Source organism: Onychostoma macrolepis, chromosome 25 (genome assembly GCF_012432095.1).
Source record: "Onychostoma macrolepis isolate SWU-2019 chromosome 25, ASM1243209v1, whole genome shotgun sequence".
Taxonomy (NCBI): domain Eukaryota; kingdom Metazoa; phylum Chordata; class Actinopteri; order Cypriniformes; family Cyprinidae; genus Onychostoma; species Onychostoma macrolepis.
In genome coordinates, this window is record NC_081179.1 from 14230199 (window position 1) to 14247397 (window position 17199).

Below are 17199 nucleotides of genomic sequence, written 5' to 3' on the forward strand. Positions count from 1 at the left end.
TATTTATATATTGTATTTTATGTTTATATATATATTTACATATTTTGTTTCACTTTTATTAACACATCTATATCGATCTATCCATCTAAATAATAAACTATACTAATAAATAAATACAATTTTATTTTATCTATCTATCTATCTATCTATCTATCTATCTATATCATTTTTTCAGAATTCTTTGATGCATAGAAAAATTCAAAACTACAGCTTTTTATTTCAAATGTTTTGTAACATTATAAATGTCTTGACTGCAATTTTTTGATCAATTTAATGCATCCTTGCTGAATAAAAATATTAATTTATTCAAATATTTATTAAAAAAATATATATATGGGGGTAATATTTAGTTAATTATTTATTTTTAGGAAATAGTGTAAAATACAGTTTTGGCAAATACAGGGTTACCAGACAATTTTTAACTGACACATTTCTTTTTGTAATTCTCAGATAAGTAAAAAAAAAACATCCCTAGTTAAAAGTAATATAGTGTATGTAAAATACATTTATTTCATATTAAGAATAGTTCAAATTTATTAACATATTTACTGACATTAGAACGCTCGAGACCTGCTGATATAAAAATATAATTAAACTTTATTTGGAGTATTACTTGTGCACAATGCACATTTCTTAATATTAAGCATAAAATGTGTTTTAATATCTATTGATGAAGATAGTATGCATGATAGTATTAAAGTGCATAAAGTCTGCTAAATAATTTTGTACTTAAAGTATAACAGTTTAGTTTAAATATATTTATTATATAATAAAATATATTTATATTTGATTATTAATTTCCATGATTTTTCCAGGCCTAGAGACCACATTTTAAATATTCATATAACATTAAATATTTTTAAAAATCAGATTTCCAGGTTTTTAATGAGTTTAGAATGTACAAATATTTATTTCTGATAAATGCACGTATCATTGACAAGACTAATAAAAAAATATGAACTTACAAATGAAATGTCCACAGTTAAAGCAACTGCATTTGTTCAGTGCAGCACAAAGAGTGATATTTACCATGTAGAGCTGCTTCCACATGGTGCCCCAGTCTCTCAAGGTCATAGTTATCTCTGTAATGACCGAGTCCTCGGTGGGAATGACGGTCTCAAACTGCCTGCAGGGCAAGACACACAAACACACAATCACACACACACATCTGAACGAGTCCAGGATGGAGAGCAGTGACCTCGCATAACCCTGAGGAGTAACACTGACTCATGAGGACGTGTCCGCAAATACACTTGCAATGGCTTGTGGGATAGTGAAGGCTCCTGTCACTTCAACAGAGCAGATGTGTCATTTTGCAAATGCATTTTATCTGAAGCACAAGGACGGCCCCTAGTAGCAGCTCAGTGTTTTTCTCAAGGGCATTGGTGGCAGGTCAAAGGTGAGATTTCATTAGCCGTCCATTCATGGGTCACCAGTTTCACCAGATTCAAAACGGTCTTTCTTTAAAATAAATGCCACTTGGATTGATATATTATTCATTATATAATGCAATGGCATTTTAGAAATTTTAGATTTACGTTTTTAAGTGTGGCTTAATTGTCACAGATATGCATATACTGTATACTTTTTTTTTTTCATGGACTCATACCCTTTGTTCTTGACGTGGGCATTCTTGAGGTGAATATAGGAGCTTGGGAATATTCCCTGGGAGAGACAACAAACAGTTATTTAATGAGCCAATTAAGTAAACAAACATGCAATATCATATGTATATAAATGTGCTGAGAGTCAAAACAGAGGATGAAAATACAGATAAACTCCACTTACGGAGTCAAACTTAAAGCGATATAGGATTGTTCTCACCTTTACGTTTGGATTCTTTGTGATGAATCCTCTGTACCATCCTGCAAAATGGCATTTGTAATAATCTCACACTTTCATATTTCAACAGCAGAATGCAAAGCGTATTAAACACTTCCAACCGTTTGAATTTTAAGTATGTGGTACAAAAATTAACTGGTTTCACTGAGGGTGTTTCTTCAGCTATGGACACTTTGACCCTGTGGAATTCTAGAAAATATACCAGCGATCAGTGTGGAAAGTGCGGTTTATGAGAATTTTTAAATATATAAATATTTCAAAATATTTAATATAAACAAAAATATATATAAAATGTGTGTTTTTTTATTGCCATGCCAACTTCTGTGGGTATTTTATGGAAAGAAAAATATATAGTAAATTATATGAGATTTTTAAAATCAATTTTTGTTAATACTCTAAAATTATTAGTATAATTGAAATGAAAAATGAAAAAAATGGAAAATAAAAAGGTTTCTCGCAGTGGTTAAACCCAGCATGGATTAATAAAACATGTTTCAGGCATAAAGGATTTTTACCAAAAAAAAACAAAAAACATGTCAGTGGCTTCTTTTCCAGCAGTGTCGGCTTCTAGTTGAAGAAACACCCAAAAAGATGTAAACAATGCAAAAATAGTAAGAATTACATTTTATAAAGTTATTATTATATTCAACAGAATCAGTCTCCACAGCTGAGGATATGCAGCTCTAAAGAGGTTGATTGTCAGCTACACAACAACAACAACAACAACGACTACCTTCACATTTCTCCAAAATCTGCACTGTGTCACCGATCTCCAGCGGAAGTCCATGCTGAACCATCCCTCGAAAATTTGCCAGCACTGAAGGGGAAAAAGCAAACAGTAAGTAAAAAAAAATTGTGCGGCTCCTGAGTAAAGTAACAGCTCTGACAGACCGCAATGTGACAAAACCATCTGTCTTCTCAAAACTTTGCATGGAAGAGATGGAAACCATCTTTAGTTTGGCTCAGTGGGTGAAGTAATATCAATATTATGTTTGATATTGACCCCTGAATTCAGGAACAACGACTTTAAAATCATTCTCAATTCACTTCTGAATAACACACAACCCAGCACTCCACACATTTCCTAAAAAACTTTAAACCACACTATGCTTAGATCTGCACTTCTAACATTATCTCACTGCTTTCTTAAATAAACCCTGAGTCACATCCCTAAGCATAAGTTACATAACAAGTACAAGATCTCTCCACACAGGAGCGCACAGGCTCAACCCATCAGCTACTTTTTGCATTCATATGCGTAGATTCTTTATGCACAAATATGTTAATTTGGAGTGCTCATTTGCATATCAAGTGGGTTAGGAAATATTCTGACATGGAAATAAATAAATAATTATGTGCATAAACAAAACCCGCCAGAGATTTGACACTGCTCAGAGGTTAAGCAGGCTGCCGAAACAGCCGTGTCAGCTTTTAAAGACGGGATGTGTTGCTGTGCTCGCTGCCTGTCAGTGAAGTGCACTAATACATGCTGAAACAAACACACAGCATCCGGCCTGAATCCAGCAGAGACGCTGCAAGACTCTTTCCAAACAGATCCAAACCAAAGCACGATCAAGGTCAACATCACCATTATCAATATTGATACTTATATTAAAGGATATTTTGAGTGATTTCTAAGGACAAAATTGGTAATTATAGCCATTTAACAAATTATTATTATTATTACTATTAACATTAAATAGGTCAAAAAATCTAATTAAGTTGAGATTTTTTTTTGTTTTCCATTAATTAACAACAATTTTAGAACAGGTAATTACAGTTCAATGATCAAATTTAACAACTTCTGGATTAAATATAAAATAATTTAATAAATGGGTATATATATAAACTAAATATATGTATATATATATTATATATACATACAGGTGCTGGTCATATAATTAGAATATCATCAAAAAGTTGATTTATTTCACTAATTCCATTCAAAAAGTGAAACTTGTATATTATATTCATTCATTACACACAGACTGATATATTTCAAATGTTTATTTATTTTAATTTTGATGATTATAACTGACAACTAAGGAAAATCCCAAATTCAGTATCTCAGAAAATTAGAATATTGTGAAAAGGTTCAATATTGAAGACACCTGGTGCCACACTCTAATCAGCTAATTAACTCAAAACACCTGCAAAGGCCTTTAAATGGTCTCTCAGTCTAGTTCTGTAGGCTACACAATCATGGGGAAGACTGCTGACTTGACAGTTGTCCAAAAGACGACCATTGACAAGTTGCACAAGGAGGGCAAGACACAAAAGGTCATTGCAAAAGAGGCTGGCTGTTCACAGAGCTCTGTGTCCATGCAGATTAATAGAGAGGCGAAGGGAAGGAAAAGATGTGGTAGACAAAAGTGTACAAGCAATAGGGATAACCGCACCCTGGAGAGGATTGTGAAACAAAACCCATTCAAAAATGTGGGGGAGATTCACAAAGAGTGGACTGCAGCTGGAGTCAGTGCTTCAAGAACCACTACGCACAGGCGTATGCAAGGCATGGGTTTCAGCTGTCGCATTCCTTGTGTCAAGCCACTCTTGAACAACAGACAGCGTCAGAAGCGTCTCGCCTGGGCTAAAGACATAAAGGACTGGACTGCTGCTGAGTGGTCCAAAGTTATGTTCTCTGATGAAAGTAAATTTTGCATTTCCTTTGTAAATCAGGGTCCCAGAGTCTGGAGGAAGAGAGGAGAGGCACACAATCCACGTTGCTTGAGGTCCAGTGTAAAGTTTCCACAGTCAGTGATGGTTTGGGGTGCCATGTCATCTGCTTGTGTTGGTCCACTGTTTTCTGAGGTCCAAGGTCAACTCAGCCGTATACCAGGAAGTTTTAGATCACTTCATGCTTCCTGCTGCTGACCAACTTTACGGAGATGCAGATTTCATTTTCCAACAGGACTTGGCACCTGCACACAGTGCCAAAGCAACCAGTATCTGGTTTAAGGACCATGGTATCCCTGTTCTTAATTGGCCAGCAAACTCGCCTGACCTTAACCCCATAGAAAATCTATGGGGTATTGTGAAGAGGAAGATGTGATATGCCAGACCCAACAATGCAGAAGAGCTGAAGGCCACTATCAGAGCAACCTGGGCTCTCATAACACCTGAGCAGTGCCACAGACTGATCGACTCCATGCCACGCCGCATTGCTGCAGTAATTCAGGCAAAAGGAGCCCCAACTAAGTATTGAGTGCTGTACATGCTCATACTTTTCATGTTCATACTTTTCAGTTGGCCAAGATTTCTAAAAATTCTTTCTTTGTATTGGTCTTAAGTAATATTCTAATTTTCTGAGATACTGAATTTGGGATTTTCCTTAGTTGTCAGTTATAATCTTCAAAATTAAAAGAAATAAACATTTGAAATATATCAGTCTGTGTGTAATAAAGGTATTTATTTGAGCTCTCCTTGTCGCGTGATTCTTCCACCCCGTCACAATATATATATTAGCGCTGTCAAATGATTAATCACATCCAAAATAAAACATTTTGTTTGTATAATATATGTGTGTGTACTGTGTATATTTATTATGTATATACATAAAGACACACACATACAGCATATATTTTCAAAATATTTACATCTATTTACATGTATATATTTATATTCATACAAATTATATCATATATAAATATATCTACTATATAAACGTAACATTTTTCTTAAATATATACATGCATTTATACTGTATATACATAACTATACACAGCACACACACACACTTTTATTTTACTAAACTTTTAATATATATACATATATATATATATATATATATATATATATATATTAAGCATGTGACGTATCAAATTTTCGAGTTGCGATAATTGCTTAAGCTTTTATCACTGTATTCGGTATTATCAAGATACTGAAGTAGGTTGCTAAAAAGTGTTGTAATACAGTATAACAGTAATTTTTTTCTTTAGAAAAAGAACTGAACATTTAAATACAATAAAGCAATACGGAAAAACAATTATGCACATTAACATAAAAAAAATAATGATTATTCTTCATCATCATTTTATTATACAAAATATGCAGTTAATAAGTTATCAGTCTAAAACAGGGCTCATCATGGGGCGTGCGGTCTGGAGCACTGTATCACTGATGTATCCGTTTAATTTAACTTTACTCCAAAAATATGAACTTACCTGAAAATACTTTTATCTTTAATGTGTTCGTTTATGTCCAATATTTAGTGTTAAACTGTTGGTTTTTAAAATAAATCTACTTTTGATTTTCTCCTTGACTAATTTTTAGACTGATAACTTCCGCGCCGATGCGGCAAACTTGTCACAGTAGGACGCGCGGTCCTAATAGCGATGTATGACTGCTGTATACGAATATATGAACTAGCTGTTTTAAATATTTTTATATTTAACATGTTAGTTTTTCAGTATGTTTGAAAGTGTATTATTTAGTTTATTGGTGCTTCCAGGCTCTCTCTCTCTCATGCACACGTGGTTTAAAAATCACCAAATAGTTATGAAATAGCCTATGATAAGTATAGAGAGTCTCTCTCTTGCCCCCACCCACCCATATACGATATAATATCGTGTATCGGCGATCTCACAGGATGGCCATATGACGATATGAAAAATGACCATATTGCCCAACACTAGCATGTTCATTATCATAGTATATCACACTACCGAATACCGGCACATGTCTAGTATATACAATATTTAAAATATTTTATAAATATTACAGATATAAATATCTTATTTAACAAATGGATTTCTGCATTCTTTTCCATGACAATCATGTGTGATTACTAGGGCTGCCCCCTAAAAGTCGACTAATCGTCAGTCGACCAGAAAAGGCTTGGTCAACCAAAATTTTATTAGTCGCTTAGTCACAGAAAAAATAAAAAACAAAAAAAAATCCACAGGCAAAGTCACGCAGTCTGTGACGGACAGATCGTTAAACGGCTAGTCTATGTGGTAATGCAGGACATCCAAACACTCGCCTATCATTCATCGGCCTCAAATATGGCTTATCATCTGAAATATGTAAGTATTAGCAACTTTACATAGCCGCTCAATCTAATGTTAACTTAGAGAAATGTGCGCTATAGTGTCTGTGCGGAGTGTGAGGCTGAACAGTAGCTCACTACAGGACAGATGGAGGTACTTACTTTTAAAATACTCCGTCATTTTTGCTCATACAGATAAGAGTAATATATCTTTTGTTTATTTGTGTGCACTCACAATAACAACAAAACATTGTGCTTTTGTAAAATAATGAAAGCAAACATGATGCGCTTTCTGCCGTCTCAGTCTCCATGAATGAGCGCAAAATTCTGTGTATATCTTTGCCTTACAGACATTAAAAACATATAGAGAGTGAAATGTCTACTTTCTGATGAACCAATTCAAATGGAAAACAAATATTCTCTGATTATGTAATCTGATTATGCATACAGGCACATCACTGTGGAGATGACGAGTCAGTGTTGCCAAAACAAAGAAAGCACTAGTTAATCAAATTATTAAAATGTTAATGCAGCCTCCTTACTGTTTTTCCCTGACACAATCATAATCATTACTTCTGCCGGTGCTATGTGGCAAGCTTTATGCACGTAGGCAATTAAAGGTTCATTATAATGATTTAAATGTTTTATAAATAAACGTGTGATTAGTCGACTAATGCTTAAAATGAACGACTACTAGTCGACCAGAAAAATCCTTAGTCCAGGGCAGCCCTAGTGATTACTGGTTTAAGGATTTTTAATATTAATTTTGATTCAGATGAAGCTAATGAATCTGATTATTTTGTGAACTAGCATGAGCGATTAACTGAAAGGCAGAAACACAAAAAAACAACAACAAATTGATCTTCACTTAGTGACCGCATAGCAACACCCTGACAACCACCCACAACACCTTAGCATCTCAGCAATACATTTTATATGAGCAAACAGCAGTCACATTGTCTTCAGTAAATGCACAGTTCACAGAGTCAAATATTAAATTTGATTACAGCTTAAACCTATTTGAAACTCAGCCATTGCCAACGGGAGTGACAAAAGCTCTGTTGTAATAGGACGGGCGGACCCGTCTGAGCTGTGCACTTGTGCTAAATGCTTTCCCACGGTCCTGCTGTCAGTGCTGTGGACACACACTGCTGCTTGGCAGAGAGACAGGGCAGCCAGAGGCCCGTCTCGCATAACCCTTACCAGGTGCAAAGAGCCATCCGGACTCCTATAACGCTGAGCCTGTGACTCAATCGCACGGCTGTGATCTACAGTCACCTTGCAGGAAGGTTCAGTCAAGTTGCTTCTGCGGTAACGCGGCTGCTATTACACATCGGAGCGTTTTAGAAAGGTTAAGGTAGCATTAATTAATGTGGCCACATTTATAGACTGCATAATATTATGCATGTTCAGCTTCTAAATCTCAGTGGATATGAAGAATATCACACATCGCACATTTTTGAGTTGAGTATGTTTGGGAAAAAGGTCGTGATGGACTGCGCGGCTGCTCATTGCATCACTCCGATTGATGTGTTGGCACATTTTCTCTGCTGTGCTCAAAGGTTACCCACAGAAATCAGTTTTCCTCAAGTTAGACTGGCACGAACTCGAAGAATAATGTGTAACAATTGTATAAAGCTTTCTAGCCTGTGCATTTATAATACACCTTATAATCAGTCAAATGTACATATTGTTAATGGGTAATAGTTATGGTTTATCACTGATATTACAGATTGTTTTAATCAACAAACAGTATTGTATATTTGAATGTTTATTTACATTTATATTACATCTGCTGTCATCTTATGATCACTTAAAGTAAACATTTAAAAACACTAATAATTTTAAAATGCTTGAGTATAATCTCAAAAATAATATTTAATATATAAATATTATAATAAATGATTTAGTTTTATTTATTAATTTTATTTTGTTTTTAAATAAAAATCATATTTATTTAAATCACTGTTGAGTATAATCTCAAAAATAATATTTAGTTTTTCATACTGTACATTAAAATGTTGTAATGCCTAAATTCACTTAAAACTAATTATTATTATTTTTTATTATTATTTATTTACTTTTGTTTTTATTTTATTTTTTATTTAGACAAAATTGTAACATTTTAATAACAATTACTTATTGATTGCAACCATAACATGAAAATCATTATCATATCTGACAGGATTTTCATAGCTACATTACACAAATTGCATTATTTTATATTTTTAAGCATATCTTGCATTTTCAAAATATTCTATTTGCATAATAAAAATATCAACATATAAATATTTAACATATAATAAATATATATAAATAAATAAATGTATATGTACATAATTATATATAAATATATTATGTCCATTTGAAATGTTTATATATATTTGAAATATATTATTGTTATATACACGTTACATTTTAGTATAATACTAATATATATATATATATATATATATATATATATATATATATATATATATATATATATATATATATATATGGTTTATATAATATTTATATATACATATTTTTCAATTTTAATGTTATAGGCTATTTTCTTTGCAAAAATACTACAAATAATTTTGTACTACAAATAATAATGTTTTAAAACTGGAAATTGCATCAGCTGAAATATAACTGGAATGGAAGTTGTGAATTCATACGCAGACTTTTGTTAGAATACAATCACATGATGCACAACATTACTCAATAGTTTGATTCTTCCACGACTATCATTCTCACAAGATCTCATCTACGTTTGCCTGAAAAACACAGAACTGATCTGATTCGGCAATTGAAGGTACCATCAACTGACCCGAAACACTCGCACCTGCAGTCCTCATAGAAAGAACAGCTGCAAATCCTACTGATCTGATGCAATACAACTTACCACAAAACACTTATTCTGTATTTTTAAAACCATCATTACTAACTATATTTTACATGCACTAATGTATTCACTGCAAATGCCATTTATCAGTGTTACCAGAGACCGTAAATGGCTGATGTCAGGACATTAAACCACAGCAGAATCCCCTGTAGACAGTCGCTGATATCTGTCTGCGTGTCAGGGTGATGGATGGGCGTGCTCACTAACCTCTCTTCATATTGCTTTTTGACGCTAGCTGTAATGTTGTATTGAGTCAGCCTCCAGAGAGGACAATACCAGCCGAAGGCAGAGCGCGAACAGACATACTCTTGATACACAGAAATACCAACACAACACTTAGATTGCTAATGGGAGGGATGTTCGTATGGGTACATCTGGGATCCTGCAGTTATTCTTGTAGTGAGTGAGGCTAGGATTGGACAACTATTAAACACAATGAGTTGAGGATTGGCTGGACAGCACAGCCTGTTCACTGCAATTATTACGGTTTCTCCGATGACAGCCGTTCAAAAGTAGCTGTAAAATTCTGGGGAATTTTTTTGGAAGCAAAATATAAGTCACAAATATTTCAGGTGTTTTACACAATTTTTGTTTATTTGATTGCTTCTTTTGGAACTTCAATTTGTAATTTGAATTTAAAAACAATGATTAAACATACGCGTATATAATTTGAATTTATAAAATGATTAAATAATAATAATAATAATAGTTAGTAGTAGGAGTAATTTTTTTTCTATCAATCTGTTATTATCATAATTCTTATTATTTCATCATAAATTATTATTGTTGTTTGTTACTTAATCATTTATAAATTTGACTTGTATACACAATTATAATTAGTCCACACAGCTACAACTGTGTTGTTTTAGTATCACACACTTAAACTTACACTTATTTTTTATTAATATTTTGAAAAAGATTTTTATATTTTCTGTTTTAATTTAAATTTTAGCAATATACTTTTTTGTATATCTTAAATACATTTTTATTCCATTTTTTTTATTTTTTTTATTTTAGTGCATCAACACAATGAAATCAGAAATGCTGCCTTGTCAACTAGCTGGGAAAAAACAGTTAATGTTTACTTTATTTCAAGTAAAGAAAATGTATTTTTTGGTTGAGGTTTTTGTTTCAGGTTTAGTTAATTGTTTAATAACCCTGGTCAGAGCAAGATGGCAAGGTACCATTTCTACATTAAATTCAGAAAGATTTTTTTTTTAACTAAACATGATGAATAAAAACATGCTTAAAGTGTGTTTTGGTTTGTTTTTAGTTTTTATTCAATTTATGAAGGTTATATTAATTGAATTGAAAAGTAATAAATTAATAATAAAGTAATTACGTAATAAATGAATAATAAATGTAATTAATTTAATTGAAAAGTAATATGTTTTCTACTGTAACTGTACAATACAATGGCATTTTGTACAAGTGCTTAGTTTTTTTGTAAATTAAAAAATATATGTATAAAATTGTAATTTACCATCAATACAGATGCTGCATACGTTGCATTCGACATGTTTTCTCACTAACAAATCATGGTTCATGTTTCAATATGAAATACGTAAGCGAAATAAAGAAATCTACACTCATCAAGCTATTTCATGTGATTTAACCCTGACACGTGAAAAATGTATATTTCAGAATTTTTTTTTTAAATAAAACATTTCATTGAACCTTTAGACATTATTATTGAAGCAAATATGATACTTCAGGCTTTCTAAGCTTAGAATACAGGATTCTGATAAAGCTTTTGGTTCATTTAATCACACCAGGCATTAGCAGAGACGCAAGTTCAATACATTGGCCGAAAATGGCTCAGCCAGTCTCTAAAACAAACAACTTTAATAAAAATCAAGCACCGGAGGTACACCAGCAGTGCAGTTTTCTCATTTGATGTGTAATCATTCCCAGACTCAGCCCTCGTGTGCAGTAATGAGAATATTAGTTTTGATATTACATCTCTCACATATTTTGCTTTGTTCTGTTCACTCCCAGAGTGCAACATCTTTCTATATTAACACTTTATTTGCATATAAAACAGCGCAGTTTCTATTGTAGTTCTAGAATAACAAAACGTCATCACCATAAAGACATCTCACTTAAAATAAATACAGGCCATTATGATGCACAAAGAACGTTTAGATTAACAAATCAATTCTGTCAGAAATCAAATTTGCAGGATTAGCAGACTTAAAAAAGAGAAATACAAAAGAGGTATCTCAACTGTTTCTCCTAGACCTCAAAGCTATTAAAAGAAGACTACTGATTTTTCTCCTGAAAGTCAGGGCCATTTTGACAAAGACTCTTTGATAACAGTAACTGACTTTCATCAAAAGATGTTTCTGACACGGTAAAACACATTTTTTCCCCCCACAAAAGTGTAAAATGAGGCTCTGAGGCACTATCAAAACATTGCTATTTGTTTAAGAATCCCGACCACCCTGACATAGCAACAGTGGCTCAACCAATCACGCGAGTTGGGGGCGTAGCTTTCTGTTTGTTAGACCAATGACAGGCAGGATAAGTGTTCTGGAAACCTGTTTGCAAAGAGTCATTATTTAAGTGAAGAAAAGTAAGTGAATATCAAGAAACAATAATATTACTTCACAGTTTCAAAATTAAATAAGGAAGCATTCTCAGATGATTTTCTGACAACTGAATAGAGCCTAAATGTGTTTGTAGTCTGTGTTCATTAGTGAAGCGTGGCACTCAGATGGGAATGTCTTATAGCTATTCTCCACGGAGCACAGGACGGCCGTTATTACCAGAATGTTCAGAGAGAGAACAACTGAGACGGAGAGAAAGAACTGGAGGAGAGTGGTGGAAAACACACAGCAAACTCACTTTTGGGAATTGTTTGTCTTCGGCTGTCACTTTCTCTAATGTTACAGAAGACAGAGAAACTGTACTTGACAGTCTGAGAAAGCCAAGAGCATGTAACACATTTCAGTACCGCGTTATCGCCTTGCGCCATCAATCTGATCAACGCTTTGAGGAGAGAATTATCACTTGACAACTTGATTTCAGCAAAAAATGTCAGACACGTTGAGTTATGGAGCTCATGCAGGTGATGTAGGTTTAAATCCAACTCTCTCTAGCCAATATTGGTGCCTTCAAGGCAAGTTGGAAAGATCATACTTATAGGTTGAGTGCACGTGAACGTCACCACAAAGTCATGATTACAAATGTGAAAATCTGAACTTTCATTAAAGGCAAGGTAGGTCATTTGAAAGTCTCTTCACATCCCGATAGCAATCACTAAGTTAATGGTCTAAATGTATTTATGTGGTTTTATATAGTTTGTGAAAGACAAAGGACCATAAAATGTCCGTCCAATCATATTCCTTGGTCTGATGGATACGATAGGCTGTCCTACCTGCCTGTCAACATTTATTTGCATACCTCCCAGTTCATGCAGACATGGTACAATACGTCATCAGCACGTTCCATTACGCTACTGCAGACTGAGCGAGAATAGGCAGCATTATTATTGTAATATTATGCGCTTTGTACTGTTTGATTAACATGACACACAAACAACAGGAATATTAAACTGCTGTGAAGCAGTTACACGTGGAAGTTAATGGGATTCAGTGTTCATGTGAATCTGTCTTGAGTAGACAGACTTTAGCTGTTGCGGCGCAACAAGACAGCTGTTTCTAAGAAAACATACATTGCTATTTTGCTCCAACCAAAGTTACTTGAACTCCTCTGATGCTGTAACTTCCCAGGAGGACTTGATTGCACCATATTTCCAGCCTGTCAAATGGGTCTGTCCAACAGCATGGCAAAAATAAATCTGACATAACTCTAAGGTCTCATTCTTCATGTCAAGTACAGCCTCACAGGTTTCTCTTAGAAAAACAAACCATATGCAACTTCTCCAACCTGTAGGTGAGAGTAAATTCACCTGACTACCAACGTGGTTGCTATGAAAAACAGCCGACGAGCTCTGACAGATGGTAACAAGCACAAAGGCAGCAGTTTGGCGAGCGAGTGCCCTTTTCAAACCCTTCCCACACAGACAGCCATGCTCTACATGCGTTTTGACAGCAACCGACGAGCACAACTGTTCAAGTCACACTGTAAACTACCTGACAGACAGGCTCAAGCGCATACGGTCAGTTCTTATCTTTGAAGATTTCAAAAATTACATGTTATATGAAATCTACAACTGTAAATAATTGTTGTTGAGGACTAAAAAAAAACTTTACTCAACTACTCTAAACAAAGAGCTGTTTCCATGCTTTTATTAGTAATTGGCCAATTCACAATGTTTTTTTTTTTTTTTTAAATATATACAGTAATAGTACTAATCCATTACTCCACAAATCCATGCAACTCCAGTTCATCAATCAACATCTTGTGAAGAGAAAAGTTGCATGTTTATAAGAAACAAATCTCATTTTAACTTTAAACCTTTGCCTCTGGCCAAAATACATGTCCATTATCCATTACACTTCCTCCAGTGAAAAAGTACATCCCTTTTGTCCTCTCACATCAAAATCCACCCACGTATATTGCTTAGAACTGTTTTGGCTTGTAAATGGTGCTCAATCTGTGCATATTTCTCTCCTGATTCAGACGAGATGACTTTTCCACTGGAGTTGCTTTCATTATGGAAAGAGGATCCATTAAGATGTTTGAAGTTAAAACACCTTAATGATGGATTTGTTTGCTACAAAACACACAGCCAAGATGTAAATCGATGGACTGGAGTCATGTGGATTACTTGTGGATTATTGTGATGTTTTTATTAGCTGTTTGGACTCTCATTCTGACGGCACCCATTCACTGCAGAGGATCCATTGGTGAGCAAGTGATGTAATGCAAAATTTTTCCAAATCTGTTCCGATGAAGAAACAACCTCATCTATATCTTGGATGGCCTGAGGTTGAGTACAATTTTTTTTTATCAAAGCTAAAGCTAGTTTGTTTGTTTTTTTACAAGAAACATTTCCATAGATGAATCATTCGCAATGTACACACTATAACACGCATTTACAAAATATATAGGGTAAACTTAGCATTTCATGCTAACATTTTAAAAACACTAATACCTTAATAACACAGTTAAATATAATCTTTAGGAAATCTCAAAATTAATAACCATTTTTTATACTGTAAAATATGACTTTGTTGGACCACTTTTTGTGCTTTTTTATTTCAGATGTGGTACTATGACCAGTCGTTGTTTAGAATGAGCTGTATTTGCAACAAAAATGTGTACCACAGAAAAAATGGGTTTCGAACAACATGAGTGTGAGTAAACAATTACAGAATTGTCATTTTTGGGTGAACAAATCATTTTAAACCCATGAGACAAATTAGAAGAAAGCTCTGAAGAATCAAAAGCTCAAAGCCTGAAATCCATAGAGATTCCTGTTCCTGGCAAGGCCATAGAAAAATGAATCCAATATTGACTTCTTTTTGCTTTCTCCTGGAGGGTGCAAGGAATTATGGGAGTGAGTAAAATATGAGTGCTGCTACTAGCAACAGGATGCTGGATGAGCTGATTTTACCAAAGAATAAAACCTAACGATTGTTTTGGCAGTTGACAGAGAACGTAGAGCATAGTATGTTATTGAAGTGGTAACATGCAGAAATGAGTTCTGCACACATGACAATGAATTATGCAAAAAGAGCTGCTGAGATTGTTATAAGCATGAATGATTCAAATCTATATCCTGCTCTCTCTCTAAACTGAGTCTTTGCAGTGACAGGATATTTTTAAAAATACGCTCCTACATCACCGGTTTCAAAGAGCTCACAACTGACACTTTTACACCTTGTTGCGACATGCAGATATTTGAACAGCGAAAGCTCGCTATGGGCAATAAACCTTTAAGCTTTCATAAATCTTTAAGTATATGTCAGCGTATACTAAGTACAGCTGTGTTCCAAAATCTAGTGAACTGTCTTGCCATCTACTGCCTACATAGACAGCATCCTAACTGGACTGAAACTTATGTATTAAGTGACTGATTTGAAATGCCCTATGGATGCATATGGACAAGACTTGACTCCCATCCCTACATTTTTTGTTCTTCAAAGATCTTTTTCACTCACAGTAAGCGTATACAAGACTCGATTTTACAGCTGATTCCAAAAGAGTTTGACGTTAACATGTTGCTATAAGAATGTGTTACTTTAATAAGCGTAAAAAGAAATAGCATACAAATATTCATTAAAATAGCAACTTAAGAAATGGACTGTCCCGCAACATTGCAACAATGATTTTTTTATGAAGTCTTAACTAAGTCCACGAAGTCCGTACTTTTGTTGCCTGCGTGATTGAGTTGACCAATGAAATTGGGGGGAGGGGGGGAAATAACGCAATAAATACCCCGCACACAAACATGGACTGAGGTAGACTGTTAATTTTAGTGATAATTTTTGGTATTGAATGCAAATGGTTTGCTTAAACATTTCTTTCGACTCCTGGAAGATTTTTTTACTTAGTCTGCTGCAATGAATTCTGGGATGGCCCTGTCTGTTAAGGACACATGCTGTGCTTCCTTAGGATTCGGCCAAAATTAGGTATCCTAGATGGCTGCATAATGTTGCTGCCAACCTTTTGAAACAGCTTTTGCATCCCATGATGCCTTAAAATGCTAGGTTTGGGAACAGAGCTTATGTGTGCACTAGAAGTCTCATTTAATTCCCACCAACGCCTCACAGATCTAGCAGCTGACCAGGCCTCTTCTAGCTTTATCTGTCAATCTTATCTCTTTCTCGGAGTGGCAGCGTGCCTGTTGACCAGGGCACAGTAGGCGCCCAGTCAGCATGTGACAAAAGCAAGAGCCTCATTTGTATGCGGAAAGCGCTGGCATCATAAATCCGAGCTGAGAAGCACGGGAACGGGATGTGCCGATCCCTGACTACATCGCTAAATAGTTTGACCGAGATCAGTTTTTGGGCTGGTGGTAAGTGAAGTGCTGGATGTTTCAATTTCACTAAATTCTTCGCCAATCAGAAGAGATGTGACACGGTGCTGATGTGCATGTGGGAGTCTGGAACGAGAAGTAACAAGAAAAGTATTATGTGCTGGTGACATTAGCTTTCACTTTACTTATTAAATGTTCAGAACATTATGGCGTAATTATAAACCAATATGGACTTGTCAAACTGTCTGTTCCCAGCTGTTCCCTGCAGATTCCACATGGTGGTTTTCATCACAAGCCGATCACCGTCCAAATTCAGCAGGGATGCAGAGATGACATTCAGAATGACGTGATTTCAAAGGAACATTCAGAGAAAAATGAAAATTCTTATGTCATTTGGAACGGTTTTCATCCATGCAGTACAATGAAAGTCACTGGTGTCCAAAACAACACTGGACTTCATCGACTTTCAAAATTTCTTGTTTTTGTTCAAATGTTTATAAGAAGAAGATGTTTAAAAGAAAGTCATACATGCTTGGAATGACAAGAGGGTGACTAAATGTAAATATTTTTGGGTGAACTATTGCTTTAAAT

The 17199-nt window shown here is 34.5% G+C and overlaps 1 protein-coding gene across 1 annotated transcript in view; it reads right to left on the reverse strand.

Annotated features, from left to right (window-relative positions):
* The window catches only part of dock4 (dedicator of cytokinesis 4), a 76278-nt gene that overhangs the window by 56627 nt on the left and 2452 nt on the right, over positions 1-17199 (reverse strand). The window contains 4 exon segments of the mRNA XM_058767528.1: positions 1030-1126; positions 1610-1665; positions 1825-1865; positions 2576-2659. Coding sequence (XP_058623511.1) covers positions 1030-1126; positions 1610-1665; positions 1825-1865; positions 2576-2659 — 278 coding nt within the window.